Source organism: Phaseolus vulgaris, chromosome 1, assembly GCF_051622355.1.
Source record: "Phaseolus vulgaris cultivar YP4 chromosome 1, ASM5162235v1, whole genome shotgun sequence".
Taxonomy (NCBI): Eukaryota; Viridiplantae; Streptophyta; class Magnoliopsida; order Fabales; family Fabaceae; genus Phaseolus; species Phaseolus vulgaris.
In genome coordinates this window covers 46,718,795-46,737,480 of record NC_143498.1, presented here as the reverse complement: position 1 = coordinate 46,737,480, position 18,686 = coordinate 46,718,795, and the positions used below count along the sequence as shown (strand labels likewise).

At 31.0% G+C, this 18,686-nt stretch overlaps 2 protein-coding genes across 2 annotated transcripts; one reads left to right on the top strand and one right to left on the bottom strand.

Annotated features, from left to right (window-relative positions):
- Window positions 1-4,385: 4,385 nt before the first annotated feature.
- On the bottom strand, window positions 4,386-5,429 carry LOC137816070 (wee1-like protein kinase). Its single transcript, XM_068619168.2, has one exon. It carries the CDS (start codon window positions 5,424-5,426, stop codon window positions 4,386-4,388), a length of 1,041 nt encoding a protein of 346 aa, XP_068475269.2. The 5' UTR covers window positions 5,427-5,429.
- Window positions 5,430-13,313: 7,884 nt separating this feature from the next.
- Window positions 13,314-14,194, top strand: LOC137814399 (uncharacterized). Its single transcript, XM_068617109.2, has one exon. The coding sequence runs from the start codon at window positions 13,529-13,531 to the stop codon at window positions 13,961-13,963; it is 435 nt and encodes a 144-aa protein (XP_068473210.1). The 5' UTR covers window positions 13,314-13,528; the 3' UTR covers window positions 13,964-14,194.
- The last annotated feature ends 4,492 nt before the right edge of the window (window positions 14,195-18,686 follow it).

Sequence of the window (18,686 nt, the reverse complement as noted above, 5' to 3'; positions counted from 1 at the left end):
TTGATTTTTCTTCATATTTTAGAAGATAACATAAAAAGAATTAGATCCATAAAAAAAAACTACCCATTCATTTTTACATCAATATAAACAAACCAAATGTCATACAACAACATCTACGCGACTTTTTTCATTAATAGTATGGATTTTTCCAAAAATAAAATTTTAAATAGACCACTTTGCATTTTATTTTTCAATTTAGAACCTTACTGATCACTTGTGAGAATTTGGTTTACATGAACACAATTTTGGGATAATTTTTTTTTTTTTTATGGTGAAAAAGAACTGGGTGAGAATTTGGCTTTTGGAGAGCCGAATTCTCACCTATTTTTTGTTTATGGCATAAAAGTTTGTTCAGAATTTGGTTTCTGAGAGACTAAATTCTGGGACAATTTTAAACTTTTTTATTTTATTTTCGGTGAAGAAGAAGAAATGTGGGATTTTTTTATGCATGATCAAAATTAAGTCTTTAGAAAACTGATTTTTCACTCGTCTTTAGTGTTTATGGACAACTCGTAGGAACTTTTTTATTTTTGTTTTTAGTGTTGGAGTAGAGCCGAACATACATATGTGGTGGTCATAATTTTGTAAGTAAAATATGTTTAAAAAATTTAATTAAAGATGGGAAGAATAAATTTTAAATACAAGAAAAATAATTATTTAATTATGTAAGATTGAATATAATTTTATTGGGTAGAGGATTAAAATATTTTTAAATTTGAAAATAGAAGTAAATATAATGTGAAAGTTAAAAATTAAAAATAATTTTTTTTAGATGATTTTAAAATATACAATTGGAAATATTAAAAGAAATATAGGTGTTGGGTTTAATTTGAATAAGTCAGGAAGAAAAATAAAAAAAATAATGTAGGTGGAGAATTAATTTGTTATATTTTTTTGAAATCAAAGTTGTGATTATTATTGAATTGAAAATGAAAATGAATTAATAAATTAAAAAAATAAATTTGTATAAGTTGTTTCTTAACCAAATTTTATGACTATTTTTTTCCCAAAAGGCAAAAGAAAAGTGGAAATTAGCTCCCAAAAGATCAAATATCAATTGAAATCCACGTATTTTCTTTATTTACTGAAAAAAAATCAAAATTGTTCCGAAAATTTGATCTTGAACAGATTTTTGTGTCTGAAAATTAAAAAAATAGATAAGATTTCAACTTCCCAAAAACCAAATTCTCATCCACATCTCTTCTTCACCACCAAAAATAAAAAATTAAAACTGTCAAAAGATTCAGCCTCATGTAAACTAAATTTTAAACAAATTTTCATGTTGGAAACCAAATTTTCACATGTGATTAGTAAATAATTTTAGTTTAGAAAATAAAATGAAAAGTGTTCCACTCAGAGAATTTTGTAAAAATCATTACTATTGATAGAAAAATGTCACATATGTGCTTGCTTTGGCTCCAAATGAGGACAAGTACACCGGGGCTAATTATGATGTCTATAGATCACATATAATAAATGATTATATATATTTATTTGAAATTGAAATATTAAATTCATAGTTTTAATCTATAACTTATTTTATAACTAAAATTATATAAAATAGATATATTTAAATATGATCTTTATATATTCTGATAAACAGTAAATTAAACCATCATAAAAATTATTGAAGCTTAGTTTAATCAATGTAGATTAACATTGATAGATAATTTAAATGTATATGTTTGTAAATAAAAAAAAGAGAATTTCAAATAATAAAGATAGTTTTTACTTTGATTAAAAATATATACACATGTAACAAGACATAACATTATAAATGTTAGATTTAAGTTTTTATTTATTTATATTTATATTCTAATCTCAAACTTTTGCATCCACAGGTAGGAAAGGTCGAGGTTGCTTCTCTTTGATGACAGGCAAAATACTCTCTTTTACAAAATTTGCTTATTCTGATCTCTCTGTCAGTTAAAATAATAACTAATTCTTGACATTTTTATTTAATTTTTTTAGAGTATTTAAAACAAGTTATTTATTTATTATCATTTTTATGAATACATGAGAATGAAAAATAGTTAGAAATCATTTTACAGCTTTCGATATTGATTTCCACGTCGATTGAATAAATAATCAATTAAAAATCACTTTTTCAAATTTTTTTATTTCTTTATAACAAATGTAAAAATAAAATAAAAAGTAAATTGAGTCAACATTGGGTTCTAATATATCTGGTGTATTAAGTATAATTAAAAGTTGTGTTTTTGGAATTTAAAAAGTTAAAAAGGTCGTAGATCTAGATCTCATACAGGCCCATATATGTTAAAGTTTGACTTACATAAATTATTATTAAATAATTTAAAGTGTTCTGATAAAAAAAGAACCATAGGCAATTATAATTTGTTTCATTTTATGAGAGAAATGGACATAAAAATTCCTTTTTAATTAAACTTATTTGTTTGTTATTTATGATGAAAATGTAATTGTACTGGTGCATGATAACCTTCTCAGATATGTTCTCATTTTCACTTTGTACTGGCCATGACATTTCACGTCCTAGTAGGATTGTTAATAGTAATGTAAAACTAATACACTCTAGTTTTAATCGTTTGTTACAAAATTCAAAATTAATCAGTGTTTTCAATTTTCAATTTTTTTATTCTAAATAAATTAGACCAGTTTTTATATTTGAAACACATAAAATAATGTTTTTACGAAGAGAGTATTTTTTTTAAAAAAAATTAATAAACAATGCATGCCTTAAATAACTTCTTTGTCTGTTATAAATTTGTGAATTTTGCATAGATTTCCATAAAAAAATATTTCAACTATAAAACTTAAGGTTTAATAAAGATAAAATAAATAAAAGTATTACATCATGCGGTTAGATGAATGAATTCTATAATTATACAATAAGATAATAATAAAATTATATATGTTGAGTTGTGATTATCCATTATGTAAGTGATTATGAATAATTCAAAGTAAGAATTAATGTACTTGGTAGTGCAACTTGTAAATTTTGGATATGCTCAACAAGTTTTGTGTAAGAATTTGTATGTTTCGTTATCTATTGTTAATGTTCAAGTAATGTCATATTGTTTAAACAATACTCAAGTAGTAAGTCCTAATTACACACATCTTTCATTATCATATGGACAATAATATAAACACTCAAATGATAGTTTGTGTTGGGTTATGGGCCTTGGGCCAACCTTTTTTCATTTAGGTAGGAGGCCGATGTAAATGAATAATGTAAAGAAAATAGTATAGGATGAAGATTTAGATTAATTAGCATTAATCAGACAGTAAATAGAGAATCATAACGACAGACAAAGGGTTAAGACTTACTCTATAGGTAAAACCTCACATATAGACATATCACAAATTAGGTTAATAACACTTGTTCTTGACTACCTTGAATGTTCTGGGTTTAGGAGATTTATCATGTGAAGAAAATGTTGACAATGATCCTTCCAGTTTAGGAAGGAGATACCGATCTCACTCGTTCCAGTTTGTAAGTTTTAAATTATATTTATTGCAGGTAAAAAAGTGTCGAGTCCAATTATGTGGTGAAATGGATCTGATACCGATCTATGTAAATAATGACTATGAACTTATTAGCCTCATTGGCCTACACCTGAGGTTGGGGGGCATGTTAGGTCATGGGCCTGACCCGATGTTTGGTCATTTATAGGTTGTTTCCCGACCTATGTATCTAACATTATGAGCGAGCACAATTCAAGGGATCTTAATTAATTAACTTTAATCACTCAATTAAGGTATAATCATGACTAAAGGTGGAAAGGTTACTGTGAGGTCATGGGACGATCATTGAGGGGCTGTGAGGTCATGGGACGATCATTGAGGGGCTGTGAGGTCATGGGACGATCATTGAGGGGTTGTAAGGTCATTGGCCGATCCAATTAATATATTATAACAGTCTGATCCGAGAAATTAATGAAGATACCCGCAAAATCTTCATAAAGAATAGAGTGCGAAATTGGCGAAGGTGGGGGTTACAAGAATTTATGAAGGAGTTAAGCCATGAAAGAGAACTGTTACAAAGAAGGGCATGAGAGAAGTTTTCTATAAGAAAGAAAGGAGGCCGAACAGGAAAAGGGACCAGAAAAATTGGAAACCACTGTTTCCTAATATATTTGATGCTCTAGCTAAGGGTCATCTGTCTTGGCTAGAACAGTTACAATTCAATCTATATATACCATACTACGCTCTAAAGAAAAGATAATCTAATATATGATCTAATCATCATCTAATAAACAACACATGGAGTACTCTCAACTCCTATTTCATATTATACTCATTATATTTATGCTCTTACTGACTTGAGCGTCGAAGTGTCATCGCAGGAGGAGCCCCTCTCGTTTCCCGAAGGTTGAATCTCTTAAAGGGAGACCACCACCAGAAGCTCATCCAGATGCCGACCGACCTCGAGTTGGCTCACCCTCTGCAATAAACATGTTATTATCAAGTAGAGTTGCACATCCAAAATCACCAAGCTTATAAACACCATTTTTGACATAAATATTTTCCGGCTTAACATCAAGATGAGCTATTCCCTTCTCATGTATAAATTGCAATGCACAAGCAACCTGATATAAAGCTTCTATTTCATGTCGTTCAGTAAGCAATGCTGGGCAATTTTTAGTGGATAAACTGTGATCACATAGCTCCAACTGAATATACAGTTGTCCATTATCAGACCACAAAGAATAATATCCCACAATGTTCTCATGGAAACCTATGGCAACCATAGATTGAACTTCTGTATAAGCTTTAATCCTTTCTCTTCCACTGCCCAACTTCTTGGTGGTACATTTCACAACATACAAGCAACCATCTAGTTGCTTCAATACCTTATAAACATTGCTAAAGTTTCCTCTACCAATTTGCTCATACTGATAAAAGTCGTTGTGGTAGCGTGATTGACCATTACCACGAGTAAGTGAAGGGAAGAGGTCAGCACATTTAGAATTTTGGAGTCTAAAAGGGTACAGTTCCTCTTCCGAAAGACTTGTCATAAAGTTGTTTCTAGTGCAAGCAGGAGGCATAACCCTGCAACGCAATGCAATTGCAGAACGTGACACATAACTTCGAGCCCTAAGCTTATATTCGACTTCCTCTCCAACAAAGTCCATCCCAAGTTCCACAATTGCCTGACCATCACCAGAAGACATAGAACTGAGAGTGTCTCCTGAGATACCATCATCCATTCGACGTCTCTTGGTTTTTGAAGTGTTGGGCTTCTCTAGTGACTTGGGGTAAGGGTAATCTTCCTCCTCCTCCATGTCGACGCTAAAATGGAAGCCTTTCAAAGGAAACTGGTTTTCCGGAGTCAAGTAATCTGGTGTGCAAAATAGATCCTGGCTGAGAATCAAGTCGTCATGGTTAACTTCGTCGGCGGTGACGGTAGAAGGCACCAACTCCTCCTGCTCCTTCTCCTTTCCCATTTTCCTATTCTGCTGCTTCGCTATGAAGTGAGTGAGAGAAAGCGTTTTAGTTATTTTCTAATGGGTTCGGTAAAGTTACTGTAGAGAAACCAAATTCATCCTAACCGTTCATTTTGTTCTTGAGATTGGAACTTCCGAGAGTTTTCAACTGATAGTATGAAAGATTGAAGGGACGCGTGCAGAGGATGAGGATTTGGATTAATTAGCATTAACCAGGCAGTAAAGAGAGAATCATAATGGTAGACAAATGGTTAAGACTTACTCTATATATACTAGGTAAAACCTCACATATAGACAGATCACAAATTAGGTTAAGAGCACTTGTTTCTGACTACCTTGAATGTTCTAGATTTAGGTCTCCAATTGGCCTGTCTAAAACCTTTACAATTCAAGGGATCTCAATTGATTAACTTTAATCACTCAATTAAGGTATAATCATGACTAAAGGTGGAAAGGTTACAATTCAATCTATATATACCATATTACGCTCTAAAGAAAAGATAATATAATATATGATCTAATCATCATCTAATAAATAACACATGGAGTGCTCTCAACTCCTATTTCATATTATACTCATTATATTTATGTTCTTACTGACTTGAGCGTCGGAGGGTTATCGCAGGAGGAGCCCCTTTCGTTTCCCGAAGGTTGAATCTCTTGAAGGGAGACCACCACCAGAAGCTCATCCAGATGTCGACCGACCTCAAGTTGGCTAGAACATTTGGCGCCCACCGTGGGGCTAGTTAAAACTTTTCCTACCTCCATAATATATATTTAAAATTTTCCTTATTCTATATGTAAATTAAGTTGAGTGTTTCGTTGAAATTTATGTTGATTGAAAATAAGTTTGGTGTTCAATATACTATATGGTGTACAAGTTTGAAGTTTGTAGGAGCATGATCGGTCCAATACAAAAAATTCATGTTGATCATGGTGCCAAGCTAGATGCTTGGTCCAAATAAAATCCATGCTGATCATGGTGCCAAGCTAGATGCTTGGTCCCATAAAATCCATGTTGATCATGGTGCCAAGCTAGATGCTTGGTCCAAATAAAATCCATGCTGATCATGGTGCCAAGCTAGATGCTTGGTCCAAATAAAAATCCTTAATCAGGTGAAGAGCCTGATAAGGTATCAAAAAATCCTTAATCAGGTGAAAAGCCTGATAAGGTACCAAAAAATCCTTAATAAGGTGAAAAGCCTGATAAGGTACCAAAAAATATATTTTTTGTAGGTGAAGGAAATGGAGATTTATGAGATGAAAAAAATGCAAACAACAATCGGTCCAGTTTAGGAAGGAGATGTCGATTTAAATTATATGTTTTGCAGGTGAAGGAAATAGAGATTTATCAGATGAAAAAAATGCCAATAACAATCGGTCCAGTTTAGGAAGGAGATGCCGAATGAAATTATATTTTTTGCAGGTGAAGGAAATGGAGATCTATCAATACGAAGAAAATGTCGACCCACTCCAATTTGACGACACGTGGGCCCGGGAAGACGAAACAGTCAGATGATGGGACGCATGGCAGAATGCATTTAATGAGGGGTTGTGGAAAAGGCGCGAGCTCGGAAGTCGATAGTGAAAAGGGATCTACAATAGCCTTCTTTAGAAGGCTTGGGGCATGTTGGGTTATGGTCTTGGGCCGACCCTTGGCGATTAAGGAAGGACGCCGATCTAATTATCGCGGGTGTAGCCCAACTTGGTGATCAAGTACAACTTTAAGCTAGTAGTAGCCTTATTTGCCTGCGCATAAGGCTGGGGGGCATGTTGGGTTATGGGCCTTGGGCCGACCTTTTCTCATTTAGGTAGGACGCCGATGTAAATGAATAATGTAAAGAAAATAGTATAGGATGAAGATTTGGATTAATTAGCATTAACCAGGCAGTAAAGAGAGAATCATAACGACAGACAAAGGGTTAATACTTACTCTATATATACTAGGTAAAACCTCACATATAGACATATCACAAATTAGGTTAAGAGCACTTGTTCTTGACTACCTTGAATGTTCTGGGTTTAGGTCACCAATTGGCCTGTCTAGAACAGTTTGAAATTTGAACGAGTGAGAGGTTGAGTCGATTCCCTCTCCTCTAAAGTAGATGATGTTCAAGCAACAATATAATTATCAACCATTAAGTCTTGGTGGTGGTTCCTCAGTTTTTGGAACATGTGAGTTCATGAAACTAGATGATGATGTTCAACCAATGAGAGAGTCGCTCAAGAAATGGTGAAATAATTATCTTATTCTTCTGAAACTTATTATAAGTGATACAAAAAATGCATTGTTAAAAGTTGTAAGGACACTAAAGTGATGGACCCTCAAGTGTGAAAAGAGTGTTTAAGAAAGGGATACATATAATCAATCTTGCTCCTTGGAGTTATCCTGATCAAGTGGTACGAGACTGCTTAAGCGAGAGGAGTTCACTTAAGTGACACTTAGCTCATGGTGATCACGATGTTGATGGATTATATGTTATATCAACTGTATATGATTAATGCATGAGATGCATGTTTGATAAATTGTTTTGATAATAAGATATATGCATTGATACAATATATATGATGATATGTATTGTGATTTTTGTATGATAGGTTGCACTCCATGGGTGTGACCCTTTATGAGTATGCTACCCTCTATGATTGTAGTGAGAATGTTTGAGATGGTATGCTCCCCAAGAGTCGTAGTATTGAGTATGAAACTCACAACAAAAGGATATATCATATGTTTCATTAATAATTTAATCACATAGATAAATTTGAGGGGGTGGAAAGTTAAAAGAGGTTATTGTATGACCATTTTCTATAACAAATGCAAATAATCACCATAATCAGAAATTATGGTTATTTTTTACTAATGATATTTCCTATGAGTCAGATATTAATCTTTAGTGAGACATTCTTAATATAAGACTTTTTGAAGACATAAAGTGTAATAAATTACATTGTTAGATGCTAATAAAAATACATTATTGGATGATTCTTACATTTGAAGTAAGTTATTCACTTGTAATTTTTTGTGTTTGCGCTATGTTGATAGTATGATATGGTTGATATATCTGTATGCTTTGTTTGGATTAAAAAGTGGAAATGAATGAGTGAATTTGAGATGATTTGAAAGGAAAATTTAAAGAAAGTTAGGATGTTTGGATTAAGGTAAATAGAGTAGAAAGTGTAGGAAAGGTTTATAAAAAATTGTGAGTGATGTGATGAATGTGATTGAAATTATTATTTTTTTAATTGATAAAAATGTAAGTTTACAAATTTATCCCTATATTTAAAAATTGTTAAAAAATTAATTTGATTTCTTTATTTATAAATTATAATTATTTTTATTTAAAATATTATTTAAATAATTATAATTATAAATATTTGATAATTTTTTTTATATTAAATAAAATTATTATTTTATCATTAATTTTTTGTAATTAATATAATTATTATATAAATTTATTTCTTCATTATTAAAAGGTATATTTATTATTATTATTTATGTTTATAATTTATTATATATATAATATGATTAATTATGTTATTTTATACTAATTATTTTCGTATAATTTTAAATATATTTTTTATATTTAAATTATAATTCTATTTTAAATATAAATAATAATAATTTGTTTAAAATAAAAAGCATAAAATAGTAAATTAAAACTAATTAATCAACTTTTTTCGGAGTTGAACGAAGAAAGTTTAGAGTGCAAATATTTTTTAAATATCCGTGCTTTTTACATTGGTTTTCACGCTTTCCCCTCACAAAGTAAAACTGCGCTTTTCTTTACCTGGAAACAAACGGACCCGTAATGTACATGTTGTTGAGTATTTTGATTCTTTATGAGTTAATTCACTAGTACAAATCTTACTCAATACGAAAATAATAAAAGATGTTGTAGGTGAGAGTGAAAAACCTACCTATGTTTTAATTTTTGCTTGAATTGATGTATATATTTTTATGGGACCCTAATGTTCCAATGTTGTGTAGACTAAGTTATATACACATACCCAGTAACATATGTATCTTGTATATTAGTATTAAAAAGGGAGTTACATTAATCCTTAATAATTTTTTTGTTTTTAGTATCTATTGATACTTGTTAAGTGGATGTTGTCAAGTGACATATTTTGGTTCATACTTTTATGTGCATTGTTTTCCACTCTTAGTTCCCAATAATTTTAAACGCTTTGGTCATTGATAAATTTGATATGGTATGATTTTTATTTCTATAATAGTTTTTGTGGTTTATTGACGTCATTTCTTTGTTTGGATTAGAGAGTTAATTTGAGATGATTTGAAGAAAAAATGTGAAGAAAGTAAGGTTGTTTGGATTAAGGTAAATAAAGTAAAAATTGTGGGAAAAGTTTGTGAGTAATGTCACGTGTGTGATTGAAATTTTATTTTTTAATTAATAAAAATGTAAGTTTACAAATTTTTCCTTACATTTAAAAATTGTTTAAAAAATAATTTGATTGATTTATTTGAAGATTGTAATTGTTTTTAATTAAAAAATTATTTTCATTAATTGAAACATTATTTTCGGCACTATGTTAGAGCAAACTTAGAAAAAAATATTAATTGTGTACAATTTTCTAAAGATGTTTATGATTGTCAGAAACTTTATTTAAAAAAATTGTAATTGTCGATTATTTATTTGTGATAGTTGTTTGTAATTAAAAGATTATTTCCAATACTGTGTCAGAGCTATAATTGTGTAAAGGAAAAATATGTCTGTGAAAATTTGAAAATGCAGTAAATTATAATGTATTAAAACAAAATTCATGGATAAAGTCCGTGTATAAAAAAGTTAAATAGCATACATTACAAATGTATATATAAGAAAAAACATAAAATAAATAATGAAAATATTTAGTGAAAAAAGTGTGGACAATAGATTATTGGTGATAATAAATAGAGTAAAACATCGATTATGTGAGACAAAAAATAACCAACATCGATTCTTGTGGAACATCGATTCTCTTACACAAAAAATAACCAACATCAATGTTCACTAAAAAAACCTTAGACAATCGATGTTGTAAGTGATGATTCGTGAAAAACAAGAACATTACGGAGAACAAACATGTGTCATGCCATTTTTCTCATGCTTTCTCTGCACTTGAACAAAGAAAAAAAAAAAAACCTCCTCGCCATTCTGCGCTCGCAAACCATCAAGAATTACAAGAAACAAATACAGAGCTTTTTCGCCTTTCCATATGCCTTAACAGTGGAACTGCATAAACAAACACTGCCTAAGTGACTGTACCGTCTAGATCCCAGTTAGGAAAGGAGGTTCAGTACCCTTAAAAGAGGGGTTTTCCCGCCTGATGCGCTTAGCTCGCAAAAAAAGGGGAACGAAGTCATAAGCCAATAAAGAGCTTAATCCTCCGAGCAGTAATCAAAGCAAATCATGGTACAAACATGATGTTTCAATGGAGTCCAGACACATCAACAACAGAGTAAGTAGCATCAGTCAGATGCCGTCGGAAGGTGGCTTGACCACAAGTCTTTTGAATTATAGCTTTGTATACTCAACGACATGTAGTGTTAAGCTTCTATCCCACAGAAGCGTGGCTCAAGGCTGGAGGGCTGTGTACCGTCCGGATCCCAGCTAGGAATCCGACCGACCCTATTGACCAATCTAGCAAGTCTTTGGGCCGACCGAGCATGCCCAAAAACAGGGAAGGTCCAACCCAACATCTAAAGACTCATCAGTCCCTGTACCGTCTGAATCACAACTAGGAATCTGACCGACCATCTTGCCCAATCTCGCGAGCCTCTGGTCGACCAAGCACACCCAAAACAAGGAAGGTCCAGCCCAACATCTAAGACCCATCAAGCACAATCCGCGAGTTTTTTATGACCCGCGTAATGCTCCATATTACTTCATAAATGCATACGTAAAATCTTCGATTATATCATATAAATGCTCTAAATTACTTGGTTTCGTCGATAGGAGAGATATAAATATAATACTAATTATTTGATTTAGGAAAGATGAGAGAATAAAAAATATTATAGGACTTACTATATATTATGCGTTTAATTATTTCTTTGTGTTTTTTTTGTAATAAATTAAATAACTTTCAAAATAATTTTAATTTTAATTTTTCACTTGTTTCTAGTTTACAAAATAATTAAACATTCAATTTTAGTTTTTTTTTTCTCTTAACTTATTTCCCTCATTTTGTACATGAATTGACGTCGTTCAATGTAATTAATGTTTATGTTATGTTTATCGTTGTTTTTACACTTTTATTTGGCCTCTTCTACTCCTTTTTATGTTTCAAACATTTTCTTAATTTGGAGAAATGTCTTCTCAATTTACATAAGTTCTTACTAAATTACAACTCTAGATTATTATCTCAATATTTTCAATAGGTCATTTTCAACGAAAATAATATTTTTGAAGACTTTTTAAAACTCGATATTTTTTATATATAGTTTTCACTCTTAATTTTTTTAAAATCTCACTCTCACACACACAGAGATATATTCACATTCTTATATCGGCTATTTATTTTTCAAACTATCAGTTTTATCCTATTTTAAATGTATTTCATTATTTTCAAAAAATTATCAATAACTAAAATAAAAATAACGCTGTATATACTAAAAAATTACATATTTTAAAAACATTTATCATAAGCGCTAGTGATATAAAATAAGCGTCTATCTTATGCATTACACAGTTAATTAATTACAATAACGTGATAATGATTATGCTTGTTTTTTAAGGTAATAATTTTATATTTCAAAACGATTACTCTGTATCTCTCTCTGATCTTAATATTTTAACTACAATCTTCTAATAAATATAAAAAATATAAACAGATTTGAAATTCGGTGTCACATATTTGAGATATTTCTTATACATAATTTTTATCCTCTATGATTTTGCGTATGTATGTTGTCTATTTATCTAGTCGATTGGTATTGATTATTTGTACAACTAATGATACGTTATTATTATATATATTTTTTATCCACAAATGCATTGCACCTCTCTCATGCACCATATAAAGTTGCAATATCATTAATTGCAAAAACCACGTAAGAAAGTTAAAATTTGTGTCAACAACTTAAACATTTTGGTGGGAATTCTTAAATCTAACGTGACATTATTATACGACACAAAAAAACAAATTAAGAAGCCATTCGAAAAGTCAGGAGATGCTCCAAATTGTTTGGATCTGCTTGTTTTATTTTCTGAAGTGTCAAATCCTTCCTTCTTTTTCCCTAAATCTGAAAGCAAAGTTTACGCATGGTGTTTGTGTTGACCCGCTAACTCTTCCTTTATTATTTTCCATCAGCATTTTGGTTCAGAAGAGGCCATTATCCATTTCAACATATAACATCAAATAAGGAATCAATAGATATATTAAGACTTTAACTTTAAGTTTGTCTCATTTTATTAATCATAGTTATTCAACACATGTCTTTTACATTGAGACTATCTTAATTTATTGGAGATTCCACACCGACTAGAGATGATGACAATTCATTGTATATAAGTGAGTGTAAATCTCATTTTATGAGCCGATTTTATGGGTTGAGTTAAACTTAAAATTCACTTTGTAATATAGTTATTCAACGTCAAGATAATTTGATAAATTCAACAAACTCTTGATAAAATAGACTTTAAATGATTTTATTATCATATTAAAACATAAATGAACGTTAAACCTATCACAACATTATAATAATTAATTTATAAAGTAAAATTTGTAATTAGTTATATATTACAAAATGTGCCTTTATCTAAAGATAAAAAAAATTAGGTTAAAAAAAAACATGATTCCGCCCACTTGGCTTCTGTTTTGGCACCGTATAGATGCTTGGAAACATGCTTTAATCTTGCGATCAGCATCAGAAACTCTGATACACACAACAACTAACACCGAAAAACGTAGTCATTGCAAATCATGGCACATCATAGCCTCACAAATAATGTCCACTACAAAACCCTTCAATTATTAGTCTTTTCCTTTCCACACCCTTTTCTTGTAATCTAAGTTTTTTCTTCTTTTTCTTTTCATTTTGTGAATTTATACCCCCTGCACAACCTCCCACCTCACCTGAGAGGTGAGAAGAAGAAAAGATGACCTCAGTTTGCATATCCAACTGCCTCAACGATGCACGTGACCCACGTGTCCCGGTGAGGGCAACGTACGTGAACCTCTACAAGTGGCCGGAATCGGATGCGGAGTTTGTGAGGTCAGTGAGTTGCAACAGAGAAAAGGGTTCCCAGGTGTACGGACACCCCAGGGTGGTGGACAGCATCTCCTGCAGACAGATGTATCTCAGAAGCTACACCTTCTCCAGGGAAGAAGAGAACGAAGGTGAGAAAACACACAAATGTTTTGGCGTGAAGAAGAAGAAGAAGAAACAGCAGAACAAGAACTCAAAGCCCGAGACTGGGAAAAGAAAGTGCTTGGTTTGGAGTAAGGCTAAGGAGATCTCATGTTCTGCTTTGTCCAGGATTTTCCGAAGGGTCTTGTTCTGCTCCGCTAGTGTAGATGTTGTCCACGATTAATATTTTTTTTTTATATATATACACACTCTGTTCCTATTTATGCTCCAGAGAGAAGAGTTTGTTAGTGCTGTATCTTTCACTTTGCTTTCTTTTATTAACTTCTGTATGTAAAAAAATTGTGTCTTACAGGAAAAGGTTTGTGGTTTTTTACTACCATTTCTGTTTGTGATGCTGTATTTGCCTTATGTCAACTTTTTTGTGGTCTTATCAAGGAAAATGTATAGTTTCAGTTTATGATCCACGCTTAATATTTGGATATCAGAAACATAGTTTTTATCCTATTTCATATTGGATTTTCAAAATTTAACTATGTTTTGAAGGCAGTTGGAAAAACTGCAGACAAATCAAGTAATGATACATGTAATGTTGATGGTTTGTTTAGTTTCTTTTAATTTTTTTGTTTCATTATTTATCTCTGGGAGTGTGAGAGAGATGTTAGAATCTTCCTCTGTGATGTACTCCTAAAAATAGAAAGTTGGTCGCCTTCCACGCCTAGCGGTGTTCACGCCAGGTTTGTCCCTTCGAACATAGCAAATTTTATGTACCATTTTTTATTCATATTTTCATTTTATTTTCTACTCCTTTATTTTCTCAAACCTATAAACCTAAATACGACCAATTTATGCAAAAATAAAAAATAAAAAAAATGAAAGAAAATCAACCTTAAATAATAAAATTGTAGAGGTTGTAACATTTTAGGGGTCCTTGTCCTCGGCTCGCTACACATTTCATGCGGGTTTAGAGACCATGGGTTTTTCGAATATTTCAAGAGTCACTAGATACAATTTGTTTAATCGTATATTTTATGATTTGATAGTTGTAAATGAAACTTCGATACCACTTCCAATAAAAAAAACCTTAAATAATAAATTTATAAGATTTAAAAATTTTAAAATAATAAAATTACGAGTTTTTCTTCTTAACTTTCTTATTTTACACGTGAATTTCTAAAATTTTTGTTCTCGAATGGGTGTTGGGCCTAGAGAACGATGATCTTCTTTCGCCTCTTGGTCGTCTGGTAGCACAGGCTGAGATGGTATCCGCAGAAGACACTCCGACAATCAAGTCAGTAAGGGTGTCGGTCCTCGGTTGTCAGAGTATTGTCCCAGTCTGTGCTACCAGACGACCGAGAGGGGAGAGAAGAAACAAGAAGCTAAGAGAGGCAACAACCGACCGAGTGGAGGAACAAGACAATCGTTCTCTAGGCTCCTTAGCCCCTCAGCTAGGGGGAATCCACTCCCCTTAGACCTCAACTGGAGATTGTTCCGGTATGCCAATATAGTCCCACATCGCTCAGGAGTCAAGGTCAAGACACATTTTCAGGACAAAATTGTGACGGAATACCGAACTCCAAAGCGGACAATATCTCGAATGTGGTGATTGACTCTAACGATGTTATCTCTCATACTTGATATTGGAACAAATTTCATTACTAAGTTTTTGTTTCCTCCTTTGGAGGATTTTAAACTATCTTTATACTAAAGATTGTAACTAAACCATTTTTTGTTCTGAAATTAAAAATATTCTCATATGGCATATGAATCTTAGAATTGAAGTTTACTTCTACTGCAGCCTTAGCTGTTTTGACACCCTCATTGATTTTGCTGCGATTTCTTTTCACTTTATTAATTTGATTATAGAGTAATGATTCTTTATATGGATTACTCTCACTTAACATCTAAATTATTTTATTCTAAAAAAAAATTAGTTGTAAAATGTTATTGTCTTTTAAACCGTAAAAAAATGAATAAATAATTAGAGCATTGATTAAGGTCCTGGTGAATACGCAAGTTTGAGTGATACATACAAGTTTGGTGGATGATAATGATTATATATCCACGCCCGTTCACTCATGCACTCTACGGTGTTATGTTTTTTTACTGTAGCATTTGCGATATCTATGCTTTCTAAAAACTCTTCATTATTATATATTACACCAAATAACATTAATTATATATCTATCTTTCTACTAATTTATTTTATACTCTTATAACTGAACTAAAATTTCAACTTTTCTTTGGATATAAATGTCTTGTTTACAAGGAATTCTACTCTTGAAAAAAAAAATAAGTTATCGATGTTTAGAAATGTATGAATGTAATTATTTAAATTTTTATTTTACAATTTTTGTAATATAATTTTAAACAAAATTACCATTCTTTATTATAATTATGGTCCTTATATTTTATAGAATTCATAGTTTTAATATTTGTTTTTCACAATTTAGTATGTTTTTTTTGGTCTCTGATTTTCTTACACAAATTTGATTCCTTAATTTACCATTATTCGTAACGTTTTATTATTTTGGGCATGACGTAATGAGATGGAAGAACAATGCATGATGCTCACCACCTGTAAAGACTTTTATCAAATGTAATTTTAAAGCTAATAATTAAATAAAGTTACAAATAATTAAAAATTAAGAGGCTAAAATTACGTAAAAGAAATTTCAAATACCAAAATTACCAATAATTAAAAAATTAATAGACTAAAATTTGACAAAATAGAAACAAAGTTGCAAATTTTGCAAAATATAGGGACGAATAAAATTACAATAAAGTCTAAATACAATAAAGAATAATTAATACAAAATAAAAAAAGATGACAATAATACTCAAAATACATCCGTGATACATCTTCAAAGGATAAATATTAATGATTCATTTGGTGACTAATAAAGTTTATTTAACTGAAAATAACAAACTGTATATAATCGTGAATTAATATTAGTCCAATGGCCAGTATCAATGGTGTATAGAAGACCACTTGTTAAGGTGATCACCCTAGAATAAGTCTCGTTTGTTCCTCTCACAGGAAAATTTAAAAAGTTATCTAAAAAGTCTCTAAAGAATAACTTTTTGACTTTTATTTTCTATTTTCATTTTTTAATGTTTTTCTTTTCAAAATATGTTTGCATACAATTCTAAAAAGTATTTTTTAGTTCAAATAATTTCCATAAGGAAATCCATCATAAAATAAATCTTCACATCAAAATTAAAGTTAAAACTAACTTAGAAATTCCTAAATCGGCTTATCCACACAATCTTCATTAACGTTAAAGGTTGATTACTTCAAGTGATGTACAATAAAATGGAGGCTGTTAAATATTATAGCCTCGTTTACATGGTGAGAAACAAGAGCAAAGTCATGTATCTGCATGTAAAAATACAAAATTTGTACATGGCAACCTGCTTTTCACTGTTAGGCGCATAGATTTATATGCACAGTGAAAGTCATGAAACAAACACAGTGGTGGTGTGTGTAAGTGAGTGAAACTGGTTTTGTGGTGCTTGGATCCTTGGTTCTTGTTGTCGTTGAGGTGGTGTGGTGTTGGTCAGTGGAGAAGAAATGCATAAAGTAAGCATAACTGATTATGAAAAAAGAATAATCGATTATATGAGTATTGTGTGTGATAAACGATTATCTATACATTGATAAAGGATTATGACTTATGTTTGTATGTGTTAATCGATTATGGTAATGAATAGTAATTATGATCTTGGTCCATGAATAATCAATTATGAGTTATCGTTTCCATAATTTTTGGTGTGGACGTGTTACCGGTGATTACTTCCGCAGTGGTGCAAGTATTGTCTGATTATATTGTTCATGTGTTGATGGCTGTGGTTCTTTCATTCACTCTTAGAAGTGTAAACACCATTGTTAATTCATTCCTTTTTCTTTTATTGGATGAATTTGTGAGGCAAAGTTCATTTGAAATGAAATTACTTTTTATTTTACAGTATATGTTCATTGAATCGTAATTTGTAAAATAACTTTGAAATGAGAATATATTTGTTTTCCACTATTTTTAATTTTAAATAAAAGACAAATTTGTATTTTTTTTATGAATAAAATTAAAATTTTAATCAGATCCATATTTCACAACCTTTTATAACTTTTTTTTTTACTTTGTTAACTTCAATTACCTTAATCCAAATCATTTCTCTTTCTCTTCAAATTAATACTTTTCTTCTCACTCATATCCACTCCCCCAAGAAAGCTAGCTGGTGTGCAATGATTATTTTACCAACCAATTTGACCTAAATGACTCCTTCAAAAAAGAATTATTGGTGATATTATAACACTCAAAGTCCCTAATATAGTTAGAAATTCACATTGGAAAAATCACTCTAGACACTTTTTCTTAGAGAGGGAAAGTCTTTATTCAGTGAACTCATTAAAACGGGGAGAATTACATTTGATCAACTTAGTGATTGGGCCCAAATTATATTCCAACTATCATGTATTAAAGAAGATTAGCTTATATAGAAGATCTTTCAGAAAAACAACTAAGCATAAAACACATATTTATGAAGTGAATAACCCATCAGTTGTTCTTTTGATAAAAAATGTGAAGCCTGATCCTGGCTGTTGATACCATTCACAGGCAATTCAACAACGCTCTATTCATTTCGCCGCTAACTAAAGAAGCATAAATCCTTTATTATTCACGACTACATCATAAGGCAGGTACATCAGTTGGTTTTAGCTTATAGGACAACTTCAATGCCTTTTTTCCTTCTTGTTTTCTTCATTTCAAGTTTTTTTTAAAGAATTTATCCAATATTCTAATCAGGGTCTCTGCATCAAAACTAAATAAAAAAGCAATACGAATTATGACAGGAACACCCTCTTGTAATAAACGTAACATTATATAATTGCACAGAAATTAGTAGTGTAAAGTAAAGCAACAGTATTATACTACTAGGAAAAATTTGGA